This window comes from Embiotoca jacksoni, unplaced genomic scaffold, assembly GCF_022577435.1.
Source record: "Embiotoca jacksoni isolate LCO1_2020_lvr unplaced genomic scaffold, fEmbJac1.0.p SCAF_13, whole genome shotgun sequence".
Lineage (NCBI taxonomy): Eukaryota > Metazoa > Chordata > Actinopteri > Embiotocidae > Embiotoca > Embiotoca jacksoni.
In genome coordinates this window covers 1,800,083-1,822,586 of record NW_027185263.1, presented here as the reverse complement: position 1 = coordinate 1,822,586, position 22,504 = coordinate 1,800,083, and the positions used below count along the sequence as shown (strand labels likewise).

Sequence of the window (22,504 nt, the reverse complement as noted above, 5' to 3'; positions counted from 1 at the left end):
TAACGACACTGAAACATGATTGTCTTCTTGGTAGTCTGTAGCCGAAGGCCGAACACATTTAATTGAGTAAATCCAGTGCTGCCAAGTTTATTTTCATGAATGTTGCTCGTGAGCTTCAAACTAAATGACTCCCAATACGTCTTTCTTTTCACTGAATGAACTCCAAATGTCAGTAATACATCCAGGACGTTAAAAAGCGTGCAATGACGAGTTAAGACAGTGAATTAGGGAATGCCAGCTCGAAGCCTTTGGCAATGAAATTTAGGGAAGAGATTTTATCTATGTGGAGAAACATGTTTCCAATAAAAATATGGAAGGCCAGGATTCTTATGTTAACAATACAAAATCCAAACAACTTTCCAATTTGGACTTAAACTTTACAAATGGCCAAAGTTGATGGAATTGCTTTGTGTTTTTGGCCAAAGGTGGAGTATCGATTTGTTGAACTGCTGCTCTTTACAACTCCTCGTTCCTTGTTGTTTTCATTAAAATATTGAGCTTTTTAATTGAGTGCAATGTTTGTTGTATTAAATGCTTCAGACTTAAAGAGATTAAATATCAGGGTACACTGTGCAATTTGTGTTATTTTGATTGTTTGGTTGTTTCTTTCCACAAGAAATAACACGTTTTTATTTTTTTTATTGTCTTGACTTTGGTTTGGCTTCTTTGTTTCTTTGCTGACATTTTAATAAGCACTGTATAAAATTGCCACAACAATAACTGTTTGGAGTGCAATCAAGAACTGAGAACGAATTACCAAAGTGCAGACAACCCTTTGGTATTTTACAATCGTTTGTGTATCACTGAGAGTTTCAACGCCTGAGAAGGAATCTGTCGAAAAGTGTTTATACAACCGTGCTTACTACAAAAAAAATGCACTAACTATTAGCAGAATGTGTCGGTAAAGGTTTTAACTTACAGAGCAGCAGTAAAGTTTAAAATAAAGTCTGTGACTGGACAACAAGCCCTTGACGCTCTCGGTGGTAATGGTATGTGAAAGCTATTGATCCGGTGTAGGGATCCATGACAACCCCGAGTTAATATCAGTTGGAGGACATGATTGGTCCTTCACGGGACAAAGGAGGAGCTCACATAACCGCCAACAGCCCACAGTGTGCCACGGGAAGGTGACCGGGACGGCAGGTGGAGAGAAGATGATGCACGAGGCACGGAAATAAAATCTGTATTCACGAATGAAAGTGTCCCCGTACGGACAGATTTACAGGAGGAACCTTTGTTTGTAGTAAACTTTGCAAGAACTTCAGAAAATCGGAGGATCCACCCGTCCAAGGCGAGTGTGAGCGTCCCGACTACACGCCTGCATTAGCCAACCTGCAGGCATGAAGGAGGGAGTGGGGGAGGGCAGGGCTACCTGTCAAACTCAACAAAACATTACCTGATAGACCTAATAGGTTATTTTGACTTCAGATTTTCTTTTTTAGTGCTGGGCAGATTCAATTAAACTGAGCAGGAATCCTTCTGACATCCAATTCGCTCTTGTCAGGCTGCTCGAGCTGTGCTTTAACACACTTTCCTATTACGATGTTAATGTGGACTTTGGCTTTGGGGGAGGTGAGAGAGCGTGTGTGTGTGTGTGTGTGTGTGTGTGTGTGTGTGTGTGTGGTCAGGGTGGTGGACGATTGCAAGGGGATCGTTCTGTTCTTGATTGTCTACATGAACCTTTTCTGGTTTGAATCAATTTAAAGGAAGAAGGAAGCGAGAGGACATCAAAGTCTCCGCAGCACACGTCTATGCTTGGTATCATGTTGCATCGTATAATAATACGTATAATCCTTTATGGATTTACATGCACAAACAACAATGAAGTCAACCAGGCTTTTGCCTTACAAGTGTGAAGTCGGGCCTGGTGGTGGCGCTAAAGCGAAGGATCTCTGGCAGTTTGTTAATAAGTATTGTGTTTTTGTACTTTCATCTTGCTTTACCTAGTTTGAACCCAGCTGAGAAATAAAGTATTAATAATCCAAGTTTTAGGAACTTGTGCTATGACGTGTTAAACAAAACTCTAAACAACAAAAAGAGAATCTTTGTGTTTATGTGAACTTCTGCTGAAATCTTAATAGTTCTACCGTATTATTAGGTCATTGCGTTGCAGCAGCATTCAAAGTTTTCGGTCAAACGACAAAGCGAACAATCTCCTTATAAATCAAACCAAAAAAGCATAATAATGGTCATCTGGCTTGCTTTTCTTTAATGAGCCTTGTTTGTAAGCCCAAACTGTCAATCTGTGGAAGCACTCAGTCCCCGTCATACCAAGTAGCGCAATTTGCATGTCATATCAGCAAGTATCACTTATGAGCAATTACTGTCACCAAGTAAAACACAGTACATTTGTGTTATTATCTCACATGGCGAGTCAAACTTCGAATTGCACGGGTCATTGTTTTAGCAATCAAAGGAGTGCAAATTCAAGACAATTTTAGATTCTGCCTTTTTTCTGAAAGTCACTTTCTGTCGCAGATGAAAAAAAACAACATCTAAGACCCGCATCAGCCCGGGAACTGTGACAATTTGTTTCCTTTAACTACAGCTCTTTGTATTAATCACCAAACAAGAGGGAAAACAAAGTTAGAGAAAGTGCTTTTACAACTAATATCCCAAAGTGGCTACAGTCATTTATATAAGTATGTTAAAGAGCAAGGCGACCATTAATCTAGAGAACAAACACAACACGTTCTGGAGAGCTCTTGAGCGTTTTAGCTTATTTTAGCTCTTTGTTTTGGCTCAGTCTTGGAATCAGACCCTTTTTCCAGCAGCAACGGGGCAAACAAGCAGTGGTAAGATGACTGAACGCTACTTGCATCAAACTGCAGACAAAGTTAACAACGAGCCGGTGAAGACAGTCGAGTGTAGCAGCTAGAAAAGTAGATAATCGAAAATACGTTTTTGTTTTTCACATGGTAAAAATAGAAAACAGAATATAGGCATCGCATTGATCATCTACATGGCTGCATGTCAGTCAGCTTATTTTGGACCTTTGCTGCCCCCTAGTGGCCAAAAATCAATTAATACAGTTTTTAATATTCTGTAGATCAGGGGTCTCCAACCTTTTTTTTTTCTGAGCTACTTTGATTTAATAAAAGTGTCTGCGAGGTACTCATGTTGAGTAACATTTTAGAACGTAGCTGAGCTCCACCCAAACCAGCTGAATAAGCATCTTTTATGTGAACTATAACAAATTGATACTCAACACAGACACTCAACCATTATGTTTGTGAGCTTCTGGTTGAAGACCCCTGCTGCAGACTGTTTATAAAGATGGATGTCACGACAGATCCCCAAAAGGGAAGCCAAATGACGTCAGCAGCTCAAGATGGTAGCGTCCATTTCTGCCTTATTTTGGATTCACTTTTGTACAATGACGTGGTCTCTAGTCGATGGTTTGAAAGCATAAACGACTGGTTTTGGTTGTCAGAGTGGATATTTATGATGAAAATTCTAGGCAGTCGTAGTTTGTTTTATCTATTTTTACCATTATGATGAATTTACAGGAAAAGTTAGGGAGTCCAAAGTGAGCTCCAGTACTTTATATTGGACGCTCAGGACAGATCTGAGAACAGTGCCTCAGATATAAGGTAGGACACGTGCAGAATACAGCACCACGAAGCTGTTGCAGCGTGTTGATGAGATCAAATGGGTTATTAAAGCACTTAATGTAGCTTTACTTTGCCGCTGCAGTCCATTTTCCAAAAACACATTCATCTCAGGGTGGACGTGTTACAGCAGCAGAAGCAGAGTATGAGGACAGCATGAGAAAAAGCTAAATCTGCAAAACATATTATCACTTCACAGTCACAGAACTATTTTATGTCTAGAAGTTATGAAGCCTATATTCTACAGGCATTTCAAAACAGAATAAATAGAACAGCATTAACTCAAGAAGATTTACTTTCTACTCATGTTACTATATTTATCTTTAATCGTTAGTCTCCATATTTAGCCGAAACTAAAGAGAAAACCAATCAAAAGATGTTTGCTTTCATGTTACATCACGGCTGTCTGGCCTTATCTCGGCGCTCGCTCACTTTGAAATGTTCCTTAAAATATGAATGATGGGCTTAAAGGTGTCCACGGGCCTAAACAAAGCATGCAACAGTCAATCAAGAGTGGTCAGAAGAGACGTCCGCCGTATGTGGGAGCGCGGAGTATCTCCTATTCATAGGACATGTTGACAGAGGCTTGATTTGAGACGGGAGGAGATCTCCTAATTGGATCTTCTAATCAGCTAATTAAGCATTAGTGATTTCACTGGTGCGCCCATACTGCCTGTAGATAGAGGGGCAATCAGGGAAGACGGCGGCGCTATGTGGGTGGGGTGTCATAAGAGCACATTGGCTTGTCAAGATCCACTTCCATTGTCAACAACACTCTCGGTTAAAGAGTGAATGTAATTAAAGTTCCAATGAACCTATTCATTGAACCTGTTTAAAAATGTCAGTTAAATCTTTTGCCTCTCGGGTGGCGCCGCTGCACCGCTTACATACAGAGTGTCTTCAGCCCAAAATGTACCAAGACGTCCAAAAAAGAAAAGAAAAGGGGTTTAATTTTTACAAAAAACAAGACAGCAGCAGTATTAAAAACACAGAGGAAAATAAGAAAGTAGCTACGGGGTCAAATGACGTTGAAAATGGAATAAATAAAAACACTTTGTAGACTTTTCTAACTTTTCATTTGAGAGACACGTTTGGTTTTAACGGCCTGATCACTATTTCTGAAGTGTGTTTCTCATTTTAAAAGGCCTCATTACTTTTGTGTTGTGTTACAGGGAATTGAAAAAAACTAATAAAGAAAACACTGCAACAGGAGCTCAACCAGTTATTCAGTGATGTTCAAAGGGTACTCCAGCAAGTCAGTGTTGGAGTTGGAGGTCTTGCAAGAGACAGATCTAAAAATACAACGGTCTAAATCGATGCAGCAGAGATATCCTGACTTTTACTCCTTGGTATCAGCCGAAAGCCAAAAGTAATGGACCCCACACGTCTGTAATTGAACCCATATCATATTTTTATTAAAGTCCTCCACAAACTCAGAAAGCCTGATGACTCTGTGGATCATTACCAATTTTACTTTATGTATGAAACTATTGCGGGTCCTCATTAACATCAAGGCAAGAAATTGAATTTATAACCATGAATGGAGTGATTATAATGCATCGCAAGAATAGATGGTACACAAACAACATCATTATGCAACCGCTTTTTAATTAAAGATAATGGAAACTAATAGAAATTCATTAGTTATGTGTAGAGAGAAGAGCAAAAATAAAACTCAAAAACACTCAGTAATACAACCACTGAGCCTGTGCACCCTCTGTGCAATAATACAAGAAAATTGTCATCCTTCTCACATAAGTTGAGGAGATTTTGGCAGCACATCTCAGAGAAAGAACATCTCCAACGGAAAGACAAAAACCCCGTCACATTATCACCACCGCTGTTTGACTGGCGACGGATCTCTGGGAATACTGCTGCCACGATCACTGGAGAATAGAAGATGCTAAAAGCAAAATCCATAAAAGTTAAGCCAGCACCAGAGAAAAAAAAAGTACAGCTCCGCTTTGTACGGCGGAGACATCTAAAGGCCGACACCCGCTGGCGGTGTGCTGTTTTCTGGGTAAAACCCACACAGGGTGAGGCGCGTGTCATCGATGCACGTCGACGCGTCACGACACGAACGGCTGGAGTGAAGCCAAACGAGCCAAATGTGACTCTGGTTTCTGGTTCTGCAACCAAAAACACAAAGAAACTTCCAATCGCATCCCAAAAGTCAACAGACAAGTGAGTGAACGTTCTCACTTTTACTTATGACGCACATTATTTCCACAAAAAGCAGCCAAAGTGGCGTATATAACCACGCAGTCACACCAGGACGGAAACTCCAACATCATTTTGCTGTTATTAAATAAGACAAAGCAAAGACGACGGTTAAATGTCACTTTAATTAGAAATTAATATCGTTTGTAATTCTTTCATTTCCTTCGGCAGCTGTAATTAGCAGATATATTGAGTCCGTTGACGACTGACAATATCACCAATTTGAACTCACAAACCTCTTTTCCTACTTTTAAAATAGAAAGAGATGTTGAAAAGGAGATTGAATATGTTGCGCATAAGAGAATGAAATCCGACAAAGGAAAGCTGATATTCCTTTTTTGTATTTTACTGTTATTCCTCATAATGTAAACCTTTGTCCCGGTATTACGCTCCATTATCTGGGTCAAGAGGGGGAAAGCAAACGCTCCAACTCCTTACAAAAAAAAAAAAAAGCCAACAGTGCTTTATCTCCTGAGAAACCTCGCCCCCTTTCTTTATCTGATGGCGCCATTCATCATTCATCTAATCACGGCCGGTCTTCATCCAAAACGTAATATAATTATGGGCTATAACTGTTCTCAGGATATTAAGCTGTATCTAGGCCGCGGCCGGCTCAATAAACACCTCCTAATAATGGCTTTTAGTGGTCTCTGGAGTGACTTATCCCAACACATTGAGGACTCTCTGCGGCTCCCAAGGCCAAATGAGTTTGTTCCAGAGATGCACATCAGTCCTGTTAATGGGGACAATGTTTGGAAAGAGAAAAAAAAAAAAAGCAGCCCAGTGGAGCTTCTCTCCATCCTCCAGACTGCCCTTTCTTCTCTCATGCGTGATTATCAACCCCCCCCCCTCCTCCATCCACACCTCCGCCAACACTCTCCTCCCACCCTGCTGTCACTGAGCTGCCTCCAGCCTCGGTCATTTCAACAACGCCTGGAACCCCAAAAAAAAAATCCCAGAGGATTTATGCTCGTAGCTGTAAAAAAAAAAGGTGGCCGACGGTTTGTGTACGAGCCTCCTGCTGAATTACAACAAATGTAATCGTCTCACTTTGAACCAGATAAGGTCAAAATAAATGATATGTTAAATATAAAGGAAATGCCGTGACATTACTTAACATCAAACAAGCAGGAGACAAATAACATAAAACAGGCGCTAGTGATCTGAAGAAAAACATCCTGTCAAGGTCACAGTAATATTTATATATATATATATATATATATATATATATATATATAAAAGAAGAAATAAATGGACTCCTGAAGTCGAGCCCTGTGTCTCCTCTCCTCCTGGCGTATTGGTAATAACAACAGAGCAGCCTCGGTGTATCCTGGTGTTGAGACAGAACAGTATCAGTGAAATGACATCGGGGGCTTTGTGTGGATCTGTGTACACAGCAGACGCAGCCCAGGGTGAAGGAGGCGTGCCAAGGAAACGAGGGACTAATCCTGGAAAAGAAGCCGGGACAATGGCCACATTTACATACATGCAGTAAACAGGCCGTCGTACATTCCTGTGGTCAAGGTCGTACTCGAGGATGAGCTGTTTACACGAACCCAGCTCATAGCTTATAACTCTAACACTCTTATTTCCATAAATCAACACATTTAAGGGCAGTTGTGATTATTCGTCGCCTCCTCAAGCTTTTTCCACTCGAGTTCTTTAGTTTGCAGCGCGCAGGCAGTAACAAGTCCTCTTAAACAAGAGGAGCATTTTCTGGTGTGTCACCTTAAATCTGGTTCAGTTAAGGTGACTAAAAAGTACTTAAAGTGTGCGCAAGATCTTTTGATTGATCCTTGATGTAAAGGTTAATTAAAAAATCTTGAGTATTTTTAAATGAAATGATGAAATATTTGGATCGCCTACACTGTCCTGAAAAAAACAAGATATAACATGAATGGTTAGCCTCTATAATGACCAAGATATGAGCTTCAAATTGACGGCAGTGAAATTATCCTGCAAATCGCCTGTAAGGTTCTGAGAGTTAATTTAACCAAGAGTCAAAAAAAAAAAAAAAAAGACTTCTGCCGTTATGTAAAGACGGATGTAGAGCAGAATATTTCCTTTTGTTATCGTGGCCCCTAAATGCCCGCTTCGTCATGCTATCCCGGCCGCCTTTGAGGAGCAATGTTGTGGCACAATCTCGGCGAGGTGCAGCGCCGCTTACAAAAAACCTGCAGTGATAATAAAATCCTTTAGCGAGTGCATGGTGTCGGCCTCTAATCCAAGCCTCACCTCAAAGGAATTTCAGACCAGCTTACATGCATGGATGGTGTTGGGGAGGAAGAGGAAGAAAATCTGCTGCATACGGCTCACGTTATAGCCAGATATTATATCGCTGCTGCTAAAAGGGGAGCGAAGCCTTTGACGATGCATCAATTTTAGAGACAAAATACTGTTTCGGGATATTTATTTTTTTTAAGTCGAATATCAGTGCAGTGACAAATCCCTGTTTGATGCATGTTAGAATTAAATTGGGGAAAATAGTCCAGCTTTGTTTCGACAACTCCCACAATGAGAGCCACATATAAAGAAAGAAAACAAGAGCAGAAAATAATGCCACAAGAGAGTGACCAAAGTCTCAGAAAGACCCTGAGGGGCTGCAGCTCCCAGTTTAAATTAGAAAGGGAGGGACGGAGGACGGCGCTCTACACAAGCGATTAATAATCCCTTTCAATTTCCTCTCACATCTGATTTTTATTTTATACATTTTAGCATGTAACCCATATTCAACCCCCCCTGAACGAAGGTGTCTCCCTACATTGTCTGGTCAGAATTCAACATTTTCCTCCCCCTGCGCAGGTCAGCGCCGCCCAGGCCAGACAAAAACAAAAGCAGTCCAACTGTCTCAGATAGCAAAATTGCAAGACATAGTCGCTGTCATGGCAACACGATGCCTACATGCAAATTGCCATAAAAGCATTCAAAAACAAGGAACATGCAGGTCAAATGCCTTGGGATCTTATTTTGTAGCACAATTCAAGCTCACCACCTGTTTTCTCTGCCTGCTAGGAGCTTAAACCAAATGAGGGAAATTATAATAGAAGAAATGAATGCAATGTAATTCAAAACCCCACGAGTAATGTGAAATAACAGATGAACAAGCGGCGCGATATCGGAGACATATTTTACCATTAAAAAGTGTATCGACCCAAGACAACAAACTGTGTGCTAATTGAGGCATATTGTGGAGACGCTTTATCTTTAATGAGCAATGCAGCTGCCCGCTGCTCTGCTTGTGCTGTGCGGTGACATGTAAAGGGACATTTCACACTAAAATTCAAGAAAGGGTAGCATTGCAAAAAACGAATTCACTTGACATTAACACGCAACCTGTTGCTGGATCTGGTTTTTGGATAACGGCATCTAACGACGGGCCTTTGAAGGCAAAGCTGCGGATAATAAGTGTGCTTGTTATTCAAATTCTGTACGCTGTGTGATTAAGTGTCTATATGCATATTAAACAGGCAAAGATTGCAAACTTCTCCAACCTACATGATGCTTCTCAGGTTAAAAAGAGGCAATCAGAGATACTCTCCGGGGGCTGCTTCGTGATATGAAGGTGATTATCACATGACAGATGGAGACGGCAGAAAACATCTGTGTTCGACTTTTGGCTTCGCGAGCGATCGGCTAAGTTACAGATACTTTAAAGAAGGTAATCGAATCAGTTAGATAACAATCGGCCGGTGTGTCAGATAAGAACTATTGGAGGGTTCGCCATGAAATTACGTGCAGAAATTTATGAACAAACAATGAATCCTAATGGGTTTGGTAATCTTGAACTTTTCCTCTGGCTCCACTATGATGCTGACATTTGGGGTTTTGAGACAATTTTTCTCTTTTGATAGATTGTCATAAAACATTCAGGATCGCCATGTGATCAACTATAAAACATTTGGTACTTTTCCTTTAACTTTTCCAATTAAAAAAAAGAAGCTAAAATCCTGCAATGTCATTCCCACCATCCTCAGATGTACTTTGTCCTTAGCATGCTAAAACCCTACACTAACATTACAATAAACACGACACCTGCTTACAACATCAGCATGTCAGTACTGAACATTAGCGTTTAGCTCATGCGCTGCTGTGTCTAAAAACAGCCTGCAAGAGCTGCGAGCACGACGCTTTCACTTGTTTAATGTTAACGTGTAAATATTAGTATTTACAGAAAAACAATGCAAACACGATGTCATATTGATCTCTGGAAGTGCATTTGAGTACGAATCCAGGGCGGATTGCTAACACATTACATAAAGGTAATATTTGATCAATTAACACAGACATTCATTGCTATATTTATTACACTTTGTACATTTACTGCAGGTAAAATGCTTGAACTGTTCATAAAGAGCTCATGAGAGATAATGTGAGAGCAGTTGGTATGAAGCTGCTCTGATGCTGCAGGTGTTTTCACGTCAGCAGGTAGCAGAGCTCAGCGACACACGGGGATGATTGACAGTTTGGATTAGTGTGAAATAAATTTGCTGCTTTGGGTGCATCTGGTGGCCTAATGTGAGCAGTTTCCTCTGAAAGCAAGTAATCAAAGAGAACGAAATACACAGCGCAAAGAGGATTGGACCTTTTTATCTTCCAATGTAAGGACATATTGCAGCATTTTCATTTGTCAGTTTTTTCAGCTTGGAGCACAATATTTGAGTGGAAGAAGGACTAATATATATACAGTATATTAAGTATATATGTAGTCAATTTAGTCAACCCAGTATCATGGCAAAGCGTGAAACAGACACGCTGGTCTATTACAGCAAAACGTGAGATAGCCACACTTTGGGCTGTCTAGGCGTGAAAGTTACACGTTTTCCTGATTTACAGGAAAATGAAACTTTGAGCTAAAACATGTGGTTTAGGTTTGAAAACAAAAACAACTCAAGAAAAACACTATCACCTCCTGGATTCAAACGTCATCTATGACTAATGCTACCAAGCCACCCGTCCTGCCTCCTCTTGGTCACATGATTCCAGGTCGCATCGCATTTAGGCTCGTGTAGGTTTCACATTTTTCAAAGCGTGTAACTTTCACGCCGAGACAGCCTGAAGCGTGGCTATTTCACGTTTCGCTGACATCTTTTGTGTGTCACCGGTGAAGAGGAAAATCCCCACAAATTAAACTTTACTATCTATTTCAGCACTTGGCTGTTTATTTCATCAGAGAGAGCCAGACAGAACCTTAAAGGTTCACTTAACCTTTGGCAGAAGTTGAATTATGAGAGGAGAAATAGGTTTTGTTTGTTTGTTTGTTTGTTTGTGTGTGTGTGTGTGTGTGTGTGTGTGTGTGTGTGTGGGACCCCTGTTTGTCACCTGTCACACTCAGTTGTGAGTCTGAAACCAATTAATGCAGCATATGTGCTTCATTCAAGGAGAGAGCCAAAGGTGGCTTCGATATTATTTTCAGAATTAATAAATAATAATACATTTTCATTTACATGTATAATTACTGTATATTTTTTCAGACATCTTTATCAGAAGATGAAGTTTTATATAACTGTAATTCATTCATTTTCTGAATGGAGATTTCGGACACCTTCAGATATAATCTTTTTCTTTACAATATTTGTCATCATGATTTTACCATTGAGTATATTAGGCCTACAGGAAAGAAAACGAAAATAAAAGGAGGATTCTTTTTTGGGAAATTTTGAGAATAAAGTCAACATTTCGAGACCAAACTCAAAATGAATCATGTGAAATTACATAAAAAAAAAAAAAATCAAATTCCATATCAAGATTAGAATAATCCAACCTACTTGCTTCGCACACGTGATACACGATGCTTTGAGTAGATTAACTCATCCAATTGTACTTCAGAATCAATTTTAGTAACAAGGACATGATGTCTCTCAGCTCATAAACGCAGTTCATTACTAAGTTTCAGGACTTTGAAGACATTGTGCTGAAAATATGATCTGTTCAAAGGAAGAAACCACATAAACTCGGGGGAAGTGGACGCATTCGTGCAGACCGAAATAGCTGGAAATGGACAGATGTAAAGGTATCCATGGTTACACCTGCACATAGTACAAAGAGGACGTGTCGTATCAAAAGATACAATTAGACAACTGATCAAGTTGTTTGATCCTGAAGGTGTGGAGGTCAGACGAGCGCTGCGTCTGAGGTGCAGGCATCACCGCAACATGCTTTCTTCTCTTTGACTTTAATTCAAATTTCTTGAATAAAATTTAAGCAAAATTTGTTTTTAAATCCTCCTCCTCTTATTTTTTTTCTTTACTGGGGCTCTCATACTCTGTCATAAAATGTGTTTATAAATGGACAATAATACAAAAGCGCCTCACCTGCACCAGATTTCTACCATTAATTTCTTTACATTTGGGCTCATCAGCACCACGAATAGTTCCTGTTTGCAGAATAACAAACGACTGCGACTTTAAAACAAAAACAGGACAAGATATGAACTTTTAACGTCCAAACAAATATATAGATGTTCATCTGACACCAGAGAGTGTCCGACTTCATCACTCTGTTGGGACTAGGTTGCACTGATTTCATTATAATCTCTGTTCAGATTGGAGATTTGACTCTGAGAACAATCCTAATTCCTGAAACTCCTCATCCTAATCACACCAACAAATTCCTCTGCACGCATTCAGCTGTTACAGTCAAAAACCTGACACACTGTCCCTTTCACCCTCCAGCGTGTCATGCGGTCACTGATCCTGGCAGAGCCATCTGTCCCTTTGTCAGTCAACCAAAGATCACCTGTGCGCCGTCGTCTGAGGCTTTCAAACACTCGGCCTTTGAGTCAAAAGGATTTTATTCTGGATTTCTGCCAGGTTTTCACACACACGTCCCTCCCAATCATTTCCACACTCATAAACACACAGAGTCCTCAAACAAAACAGAAATAAACTGCTCTTAAAATAAGTTGACTGCCCCAAACAGCAGTGATCAAAGTGTGAAGACGCTACAGTTGTTGCACATCAGAATAGTAATCTGGCACATCGTGTCCTTGTCATTTAATGAACGCCTTGTTTCTTTAATGACATCCACATGTGACAGCTCAGTCCTTGGATTAAAGAGAAAAATTGTGTGCTTCACTCGCCACAATCCCACTGTGAGCAAAGTGGCCATTATGCTGCTGTATTGCTCTCCACCATTAGATCTCGGAGCGCGGCTCAATTATCCCACTATTTTCACACGCTTGCTGACAGCCGTGTTGGCAGGTGTGTCCTTTCCAGACGTGCTCACCTCTCCGGATGGGAAATTAGTCAGCGTGCCTAGCCATCAGATAAGGCAACTGACATCTTCCACCAACATGCCCTTTCATTAAGAGTGAGGAGAAGAAGGAAGGGAGATGAGGAGGAAGAAACGCGGCTCAAACATCCAATGGCAAGAAATGCTGCCTCTGAACTGTGGACCACTTTTGGACATTTTTAGAAGGAAACGACTTGCAGGGAGTTGATTTTAACTCGTCCACGTCACATGATAAAACAGAAAAGTCCTCACAGCAAAGCTCTGGTTACTGAGTGGGGGTGTTGATGGGCACTCTTCTGGCAGAGAAATAACATTTTTAGCTCAATTTGTGTGGTAAAAAAGGCCAAAATGAAAGAGAATGTGCCTTTAACAGTCCCTCCAGTTGTTTTGTGATTGTTATAATCAAAAATGTTTGATTTTGCGGCAATTTTCTCAAAAATTGTGAAGTAATTTGCAGACTCTTTGAGTAAAATTGTAGGATTTTGAGGAAAGAATTTTTTTTTTTTTTTTTTTTTTTTTTTAAGCACTACATGAAAAAAATGAATAAATATGTAATCACTTCCTGTGATAATAATCATGCTGCACATCACAGACATATTTTAATTTTAATCTTTTCTATTCATTTATTGAACTTAGAGAACCATGGGGCTAAAAGTTACAAAAAAAGCGCCATAGCTTTACAGAAGAGACCGTCTGTGACTACATCAGCCTTTCAAAATAAGAGCTTGAGTTGCTGTTTAATTCATGTTAATGCAACACAGACATACTGGATGCACAAAAACAAAGTGCAGTCTCTTACAAATTAAAGTGTGCATAAAATTGTTTTAGCATATAGTAATATGTAATCACATCCTTTGATAATAAGCATTTAATTAGAAATAGACCACATTTCCCGGAAACTCTGTCACTTCTGTTTTTATTTGTTGATGAGAAAACAGGAGCAAAGCCTTTCTGATTGTAAATGAGGAGTTATTTTTGTTAATAAAGTCAGTTTTCTTTGAAAAGAAGACGTTGATAGTTTAAACTCAGCTTCTGCTGACCACATTTTCTGCGGAAAAATCGTGTGAAAAAAGCAATTTCTGGAAAATATTGGGAATTTGCACTAATTATTGCTATTACAAGATCAGGATTTCCTGGAGGGACTTCTTTAAGGATGGTGTCCTCAATGGTAGCAACAGACCTGCAGCCCCGAGTTGTTGTTTTTGCTCTCGTAAAGACATTGTGATCGTCTCTGTCCTTTAAAATGAGTCAATATCGCTTTCGTCAACATTTATGTAACTCTTTCTAAAGCTCTCGTTTCACATGAGCGAGTTCAGCGAGGGTCTCGCCAGTGAAAACGACTTCATTGTTGCAACAACTTTCGAGAAGAGCCAGAAGTGCAGTGGAGTTTATCCACACGCATAATAAAATCAGTCATTATGTCGCAGTTTTTCCGGTTTCTGTGTCTCTCTCTCTCATTTCTGCATCAGAGCTAAAGCTTAATTTATAGGAACAAAAACGTTTCAGCCGCCACTTCTCCAGTCCACCTGCAGCTCATCTCCGAGCCTCTTCTTCTCCTCTCTGCTGCATGTTTAATTTGTTCCCTCCTGCCCTCCACCTCTCTTCGCCTGTGCCTAGCCTATTTTCGAGGGAAATGGACAATCTCGGGAAGAGCCTTCGAGCTCAATAGTGTCTCAGCCTCCTCTCTCTTTTAGTCACGAAAAAAAAGAAGAAAAAAAAGCGGGGCATTGCCATGGCAACAACACCGGAGAGCATATAGGGGAGGCGGGCGGTCAGCGCTGATGCTTCCCTAACAGGCTTTGACTCAGTGTCACACGCTGGGTCTGGAAATACAGACAGGAATTAGCATTTTTGAACTTGGTCAGGTTACCGGAGATTACTGTGTTGACACCCAAATTATTCATTCCAATTCTACGTGGCACTTGAAGGGAACTAAATAGCTTTCTGAATCGATTCAACTCACAAGTTGCAGCCCGGTGGACGAGGGTTTCGGCTAACTTGGAAATTGGGAGCGTGCTGTGTGAGGTGCAGTCGAGACACTTCGAAGGCTTATCAGATGAGAAACAGTTCAATTAAACTGAAAAAGTTGTGCTAGATTGATCTTTTTTGCTTTGTTGTTAGACTACCACATTAAAGCACAGGTGTCTGTCTGAAGCGCTGCACATATCACATGTCCGTGCACTCGTTTTAAAATGTGCTGTGCGCCGACCTCCGTGATTCATGCAGAGAACAGAAAATGACATCGGCCTCCCGTCGCTTTCAAGCTTGATACTTAATACCTGCGTTCGTGCTCGTAAAGGAACATATCACTCGGCCTATTGGTGAGACTCATTTCATGTGTCAAACATTTTATTTCACCTGCATCCTGAACGGCACACTGCAGGACATGTATGTTGTGTAATTCCCTGTTATTCTTACAGTAACCTGCTGTTCGGTTTGCATGTGAACATATTTATGGACGGGAGCAGGTGTTCCCCTGACTACAGCTACAGCTAACGTTAACAATGTGTTATTTGGGCAAAAAGCTGCATTTAAATAGAGCTTTTATAAAAAAGTGCTGGACAATTTGCTTCTAAATCACCCATTCACACACACACACACACACACACACACACACACACACACACACACACAATCAAACTGTCAGCACGGTGATGCGTGGGAGACCAGTTGTACCTCTCAAGCCCCAGAGTTAAAAGCAGTGAATAATATTTTATATTGTGAATGAGGGACGGGCATTTCAAGCAAAAATACGATTCGATATTAACTGACGCTGTAAATTCAGGCTCAACAAATGTCAACAATCTTTAGCTTCAGCTTTTAGGTGCATTACTGCCACCTTCTGGAGGTAGTGGCGCACTACGACCAGGCACCGTTAAAAAAACAAGAGAAAACGATCGTCGTGTGAACTATTGAATTTTTTTTTCTTTAAATGACGATTACATTTCTTTTTAAACATGACTGAATTAACCAGCTTTAATCATGTGTTATTAGCGTTATTTGCAGCCGGCATCGGGCCTCGGTGTTCCTTCGTACGTAAATTAAGAAGCAATACAAGTATTTTCACAGCAGCTATTTCCTTCCTTAACTTTCTACCTCCTCTCTGACCCTCGGGATGTACCTTGTTGATGTTGTCATCATCACATTGCCATTCACTGCACTCGCTCTGATGAGTCAATTTCCTATTGAATCGAGCCATGAAATCGCCGTCAGAACAGAGTGATTCACTATTTACTGAGCCTCTGTCTGTGTTGAGGATTCATGCCGGACACCCACATGGGTGACGGGCTGATAGGACCTCTCATCTGGGCTGTGTAGGTGTGCAGGGAGACTGTGTATGATTGACATCTCCGACTCTCCTGCCTTTTTTTTTTTACAACTGAAATAACCTTCAGTTATCACGAGCGCTACGGGGAGATGTTAAAAAGGGGAATTGGTTTTAAATTGGTTTGAAATCTTTAAAAATGAAACGGGTCAAAGGTTGAATTTTTCAAAACAGCATATTTTAAAGGATTTAATGTGCGATTTAGTAAAAGAGACAAAAAGAGTTTGGTTCTCCTCTGGAGCATTAAAATGCAAAAAGACTAATATAAACAGGACAAATACTTTGCATTTAAATGCTGACCTTGATTGCTCTTATTGTAATTCACAATGTCCTGCTCCAAAAAAGCAGCTGCTTTAAAAAAAAGAAAAAAGAAAAACCAGGTTAAGCTTTCAAAATGAGCAAGTTTAATTAGAGGTAGAAAACTGAATTTGAGGTTATAAATGTTTCAAAATGTTGGAAAGCTGCTTGTGTGTGTTTGTTGCGGCTGATTGTTGCATTTCAGTTTGTGCTTTGTCAGCTGCTACAAATAACAGTTGCCTGATTTTTTTTCCCAGGGAAAAGCAGCTTTCACATCAGCATAAGATGGAATAAATTATAGAATAAGTTAATTATATTTAAATATTCGATACAACACCTGAACCCGCCGCAAATGTTCATTCGGTATGTATGCATATTAATGAAACCCCGTCTCCATCACTCCACAGTGGAAATCCATTCATCTGCCTTCAGCCCATGTTCCTCTGCCCTTTTCAAATATTTTACGAGAAGGAAAGACTTTTTTTTTTTCTTCTCCTTTTAAACAAATCAAAATGATATATGAGAATCACAGTCAAACTGGTGACAGGCTGGAAAAAGCGGCCAAAGTTCTTTTTATTTTATCCACTATAATATTATAAAATTATCTTATTTGTTCATTAGTTTATTACTCTCATTAGCTGCTTTTAATATGCGACTAGAGTTGTGTGCTTAATAATTTTATTATGTTGTTTTGATCATTTTAACCTGTAAAGCCTCTTTAAAAGCGCTATATAAATAAAATGTATTATTACTCAAATGTTATTACTTTTTTTAAACCTTAAATGGGACCGAACTGAAGCCGTTGAAGGGATTTTATGCTCAAAACTTAAATATTAACAAAATAAAAAAAATTCCAGGTCTTATTTTCTCTATTCTATTCTATTTATTAGATTATGATCAGGCCATATGTGATAAATTAAAAAAAAAAAAGAAAAAAGATAATTCAAGATGCACGAAAAGAGAAAAAAGTTTGACTTCACAACGAGCCCTGAGTCCATCTGGCCCTAGTTTTTAAATCTGACTGTCCAATGTGAAGAAACTCAAAGAAACAAACGCAAAGAAATTGTGTAAATAAAACTATTTATAGTAGGCAGGACGACATCATCCGCCGGGCAAAGTGAGCATCTCTGTGTGTCTCTTGGTTTGTGGTAATTTCATCAGTGTTCCTCTCACCGACCTGTGAAATGCATACACCTAAATAAAATTACGCAACTAAATTACCCCAAACAGGGGGGTTATTAAGGGCCCGTTGCTCATTTGTGCGCTGCAGCCCACTAATTTGGTCATTATGACGAGTGAGTGAAGTCACTTTAAAATGATCTGATGGAGCAAAGTGAGCACATGCATCACGGAGAGCTTGTCATGAATTTGTTCACACAAATTATGAAACCGCAGCCCTGCAAAATAATGAAAAAGGGATGCAAATTAGGCCAAAATTAGAAAATGATGTCTATCGTCTTCATTCGAGTAAATGAAAACAAGTAAATGAGGTCTATTTTTTGCCTCCACACAAAAATAAAAACCATCTCATGCTGCTGATACAATCAGCCGTGGCCTCAGAGTAGGTTATATTCCTCCGTGGCACCTTCAGGGGAACTCTGTAATTGGTTAGTTGGTGAAACCACTCTGCAGTGAGAGGAATGAGTTTTTTTTTTTTTTTTTTTTTTTTTTTAAAGAGGCGTTCAAGATATAACCGGCTCCATGCAATCACAGTGAAATAAACAGATTTCTGACAGAATAAAAGCAGCAGAAATAAAATTAGGTTTTACTCTTACAGATCAGTTTGATCAATAAATAAGTGACACCGGGCACACAGCTAGCGTTTCCAGGCCGACACAATAAGAAGGCATGCTGCAGAGATAAACACACAAGTTTAAAAAAATTAACTTAAATTAAAAAAAATAAAGAGAGAAAAGTAGAGATACCAACCATGAGCTGCAGGTTCAGTGCTGGGCGCAGTGTCTGAGCACACAGGGAGAGGACATGGCGGTGGTGGAGGGAGGTGTGGAACAGGAGGAACAGCATGCAAATAAAGAAGAAATGGGGGAGGAGGCGGGGGGGGAGGGGGAGCGGGGGCAAGGGGGGGCGAGGGGAAGGAGAAAACAAATGACACCCATAAGCAAGCATTCAGAAGACCAGAACATGACAAAAGACATACGACTTAAGGGAAATCAAAGGGAGCCAAAGGCAGCGCAGAGATAAACACAAGCCTGCACACACACACACACACACACACACACACACACTCACACACACACACACACACACACACACACACACACACACACACACACACACACACACACACACACACACACAGAAATACACTTTCCACCGCACACACTGGACGTGTGGCTGGGAAGGGAAGCGCGGCTACTGCTGGAGGAGATACGAAAGAGAGACTGTTATCACGTGCTGCTGGCAGCTTCGGTGTGAAGAAATAAAACAAATAAAAAAACTATCAAGAGGAAAGAATTGTGCCGCTGCAACTGTTGGACAACATTTTAGCAACTAATCACAAAAGGACTGTTTTGTATGGCGGCGAGTCAAGTGAAGTTTAATCAAAGTCATTGTCGGAGAAAAGACTCTGGATGGGGGAGATATTCACCAACACGCTGTGATGACACGTTCGCTTGAATTTGAAAGACTTTTCTGACACGTGAACTCGCATTTTCTAAAGACAAAGCTCAAAACATATCGCTTTACTTTGAAAGCATTTAAGCAGCTGCTCCTGAACATCTCTAAACTAAAACGCATTTCGCTCCATTTTATATTCGAACTCCATTTGTGTTTAAATTTATGCACTTTATTTCTTTTCTATATTTTTAAATGTTCCTTTATATGTGAAACACTGCATGTCAAAGAACAACGGACATGATTGTCAGATTGCATTCTTTTATAAATGTTACACAAATTGTCAGCTGCACCAACCCCCCTCCCCCCTCCTCCCTCCCCCTCCCCCTCCCACTTGTTTCTGCCGTCTGTAGGTTTCAGATGCCGTGAGACGAACTGACAAGCTCTCGGTTTGAAGATTTTACCCACTCTGCCTGCAACTTCTGTTGTCGCCATAGTTACGCGTCACATCTGCCCCGTTGCACAGCATCTGCCGTGCCAGCACGACTGCTTCGCACAGCTGGTCAAGAGAACGGGTAAAAGCTGACAGGAATTTATCTTCAATTCGATGTGGATTTTGATACTGAGCAATATTGTCCGCTGACATTTCTATTCGCGCCACGGCAACATGATCTGATCAGAAGCTGCGCAAATATTGGTAGAAAGAGTTATTTGTGGAGGATTTTGCGTCGTCTCCGGTGCATTCACAGATTTTAAATGGTTTATAGGTTCATTATGCAGGTTCCTAATCCAACCACATTTGTAACTCTCCATTTGAGGTTCATCACCAGGCAACTGACAACAGGCTGCACTGATCGGGTGGCTTTTATGAGGTGGATCCAAAAATGGTATAAATCACAGCCAGACCCGCTGGAGCTACGATGCAGAGCGACACACTCCAGTGTAACACAAGCAGGGACGACCTTCACTCCTCTTTCATCCAGAACATTCACAGTGAGTCTTTCATGAAGTCGTTTCCCTCAAATGTGTCTTTTACATGAAGATTTTATGTGTGTAGCACATCAGACGGAACCGACCGACAGTGTCGCCATCTTGTTTGTTCGACAACATCGAGATAACTTAGAATTTCACGAGAGAAGTTGAATGGGAGTCTATGGAGCCGACCTCTAGTGGCACTCGGTGGTATTGCAGCTTCTGCATCGGTCTCATTTTTCAGAGCTGGAAGCTACGAACACTTTTATTATCCAGTCTGTCTTTAGATCGTTATATTACAATCCAGTGGTAATTATAAACATGTATTAACAGAGATAAACACAGGGATTGCAGCGTGATTATAACACGTGCACAGTGACTGTTTAACTGTCATCACCCACAGAAAACTGCCCTTTGCTGCTGGCGGCTGCAGCCGTGCACTAAACAGTCGATTATCAGCTGTGTTGCAAAGAATGTCACCGCAATTAATATGCAACTGTAAATATCACACATTATTGATAGCTGGTGAACCCGCTTCCTGTTTGTTATCAGAGCCAGAGCGGGCAAATTGATATGCAGCACGTATTTCTTTTTATATCTCCTAATTACTGTGGAAAGAAACGTCACTCTGTTGAGCCTTGATTATCCTTGTGGTACAGAATGAGACAGCCGTGTGTTACCACAGTTGTTAATATTACTTTCAACACAGAAGGAAGCTTAAGATAAAAAAAAAAAAAAAAAAAAAAAATCCCCCAATAGAGTAGAATAAAGTCTGCAGAAGTGTTTGTCTAAAGACCGGCCTGTGGCTTTATTTAGCACTGACACATCTCTACTGCTCGAGGACCTCGGAGAGAGCCGGATCCTCGGAGGCTTCAGTAATTCTTCGATGGACTCGATATAGTCTCCCCGTGTGAAATCCCTCCTCGTGTCCCGAGCTCGCGGCAGCAGCAGAGCTGAGGTGCAGCACTGGCCCTTTGTTCCCTGCACATTGGAGCCGAGCACCACGGTCTCCTTTACACAAACATCTGCCTCTGTCTTGATGGCTTACAGCCTCTTTCTGGTGTCTCTGCGGAGAGAGAGGCCAAAGAAGCAGGCGGCACAGTAATGTCCTACTTTAACATGACATGTTTTATGTGTGTTTTTCTTGCTCCAGTTGGACCAAATCTTTCTTTTAGAAGTGTTTTTAAAAAAATTTTTTTTTATAAGGATACCCGTTTCCTTCAGAGCAGCAGTTTCATGTTCTTTATAAATAACAGGCTGAGACATTTGCAAAAAAAAAAGAAAACAACAAGCATATGAAACTTTGTCAGGGATAGAAATGGTTTCCATCGTTGTCGCAGGTGTTTCCACAGTCCATCAACCTAATCTACCCGACGACAGTCATTCAGTGTCCAACGTCAAACTGTGTGTCTACACAGAGAGCGCAGCGTGAGCAGAAACAGCTGCTCAGTGTGTGTTTGTCTGCACAGAAGGTGTTCAGGCGCAGTGTAAAGCGGAGGTCTGCTGCTCCTCAGAGCTCAAAACACAATGACTGCAGTTAGGAGCGTAAAATGGAGAAAAATACACTGGAAGCATAAAAATGCGCTTCGGTTTGTGTCGACACATGCAGTGACACATGAGTGTTGTAGACAGCAAACAGAAGCCTAATGTTCCAGCCACAGACTGTATATAAAAGTGGGCGGAGCTTCCAGCAATACCCCCCCGAGTAAATACCACCAAAAGCCTCTGGCTCCATAGACTAATTAGGAAATAAGCTTCAAAAAGACCTTTTTTTGGGGGGAGTGGGGGGGGGGGGGGTGTTTGATTGACAGGCCTGTAGTGCAGTCAGGTTACAGCTATCGGTGGGCGGGACGTAGTATCGTCAGGTTTCCAATCAGATCAGTCAGATCATCTGCTCAGCTCGTCCAAATATGGTCACTTCCTGCTCCAAACGCTCCGAACTAACAAGATGGTGACGGACAGAATCTGAACTGGAGGCTTCACAACGTTCACAAACATACGGGTGTCGTCACTGTTGGTTGCCGCTTGGATCTAAGCCAGAGGTCCACAACCTGCCGTTTCTGAGTAGCTCGCTGAAGCTTTGAACAATATGTACAACTGCTGTACAGTCTATGATCCGGTCTCATGATCTCGCCATGAAGTTAAACGGTGCTGCTTCAGGAGGAAGATAATGGCCTTCTTTTGTTACACGTCTGGCATCACTTAAAAACAGTTCTGCACTTGTGTTCATTTGGCATCAAAAAGTAAAATGAAGGGCGAGTGGGTCCCTGCAAGC

The 22,504-nt window shown here is 40.9% G+C and overlaps 1 protein-coding gene across 4 annotated transcripts in view; it reads right to left on the bottom strand.

Annotated features, from left to right (window-relative positions):
• cadm1a (cell adhesion molecule 1a) overlaps positions 1-22,504 on the bottom strand; it is a 331,329-nt gene that overhangs the window by 4,262 nt on the left and 304,563 nt on the right. For 2 of the 4 annotated variants that reach the window (XM_069145843.1, XM_069145845.1), the window contains one exon: positions 18,613-18,645. The exons of the other annotated variants lie outside the window; for them this stretch is intronic. In XM_069145843.1, the coding sequence (XP_069001944.1) occupies positions 18,613-18,645 (33 nt within the window). The remainder of the gene's footprint in view (positions 1-18,612; positions 18,646-22,504) is intronic. 4 annotated transcript variants of the gene reach the window in all.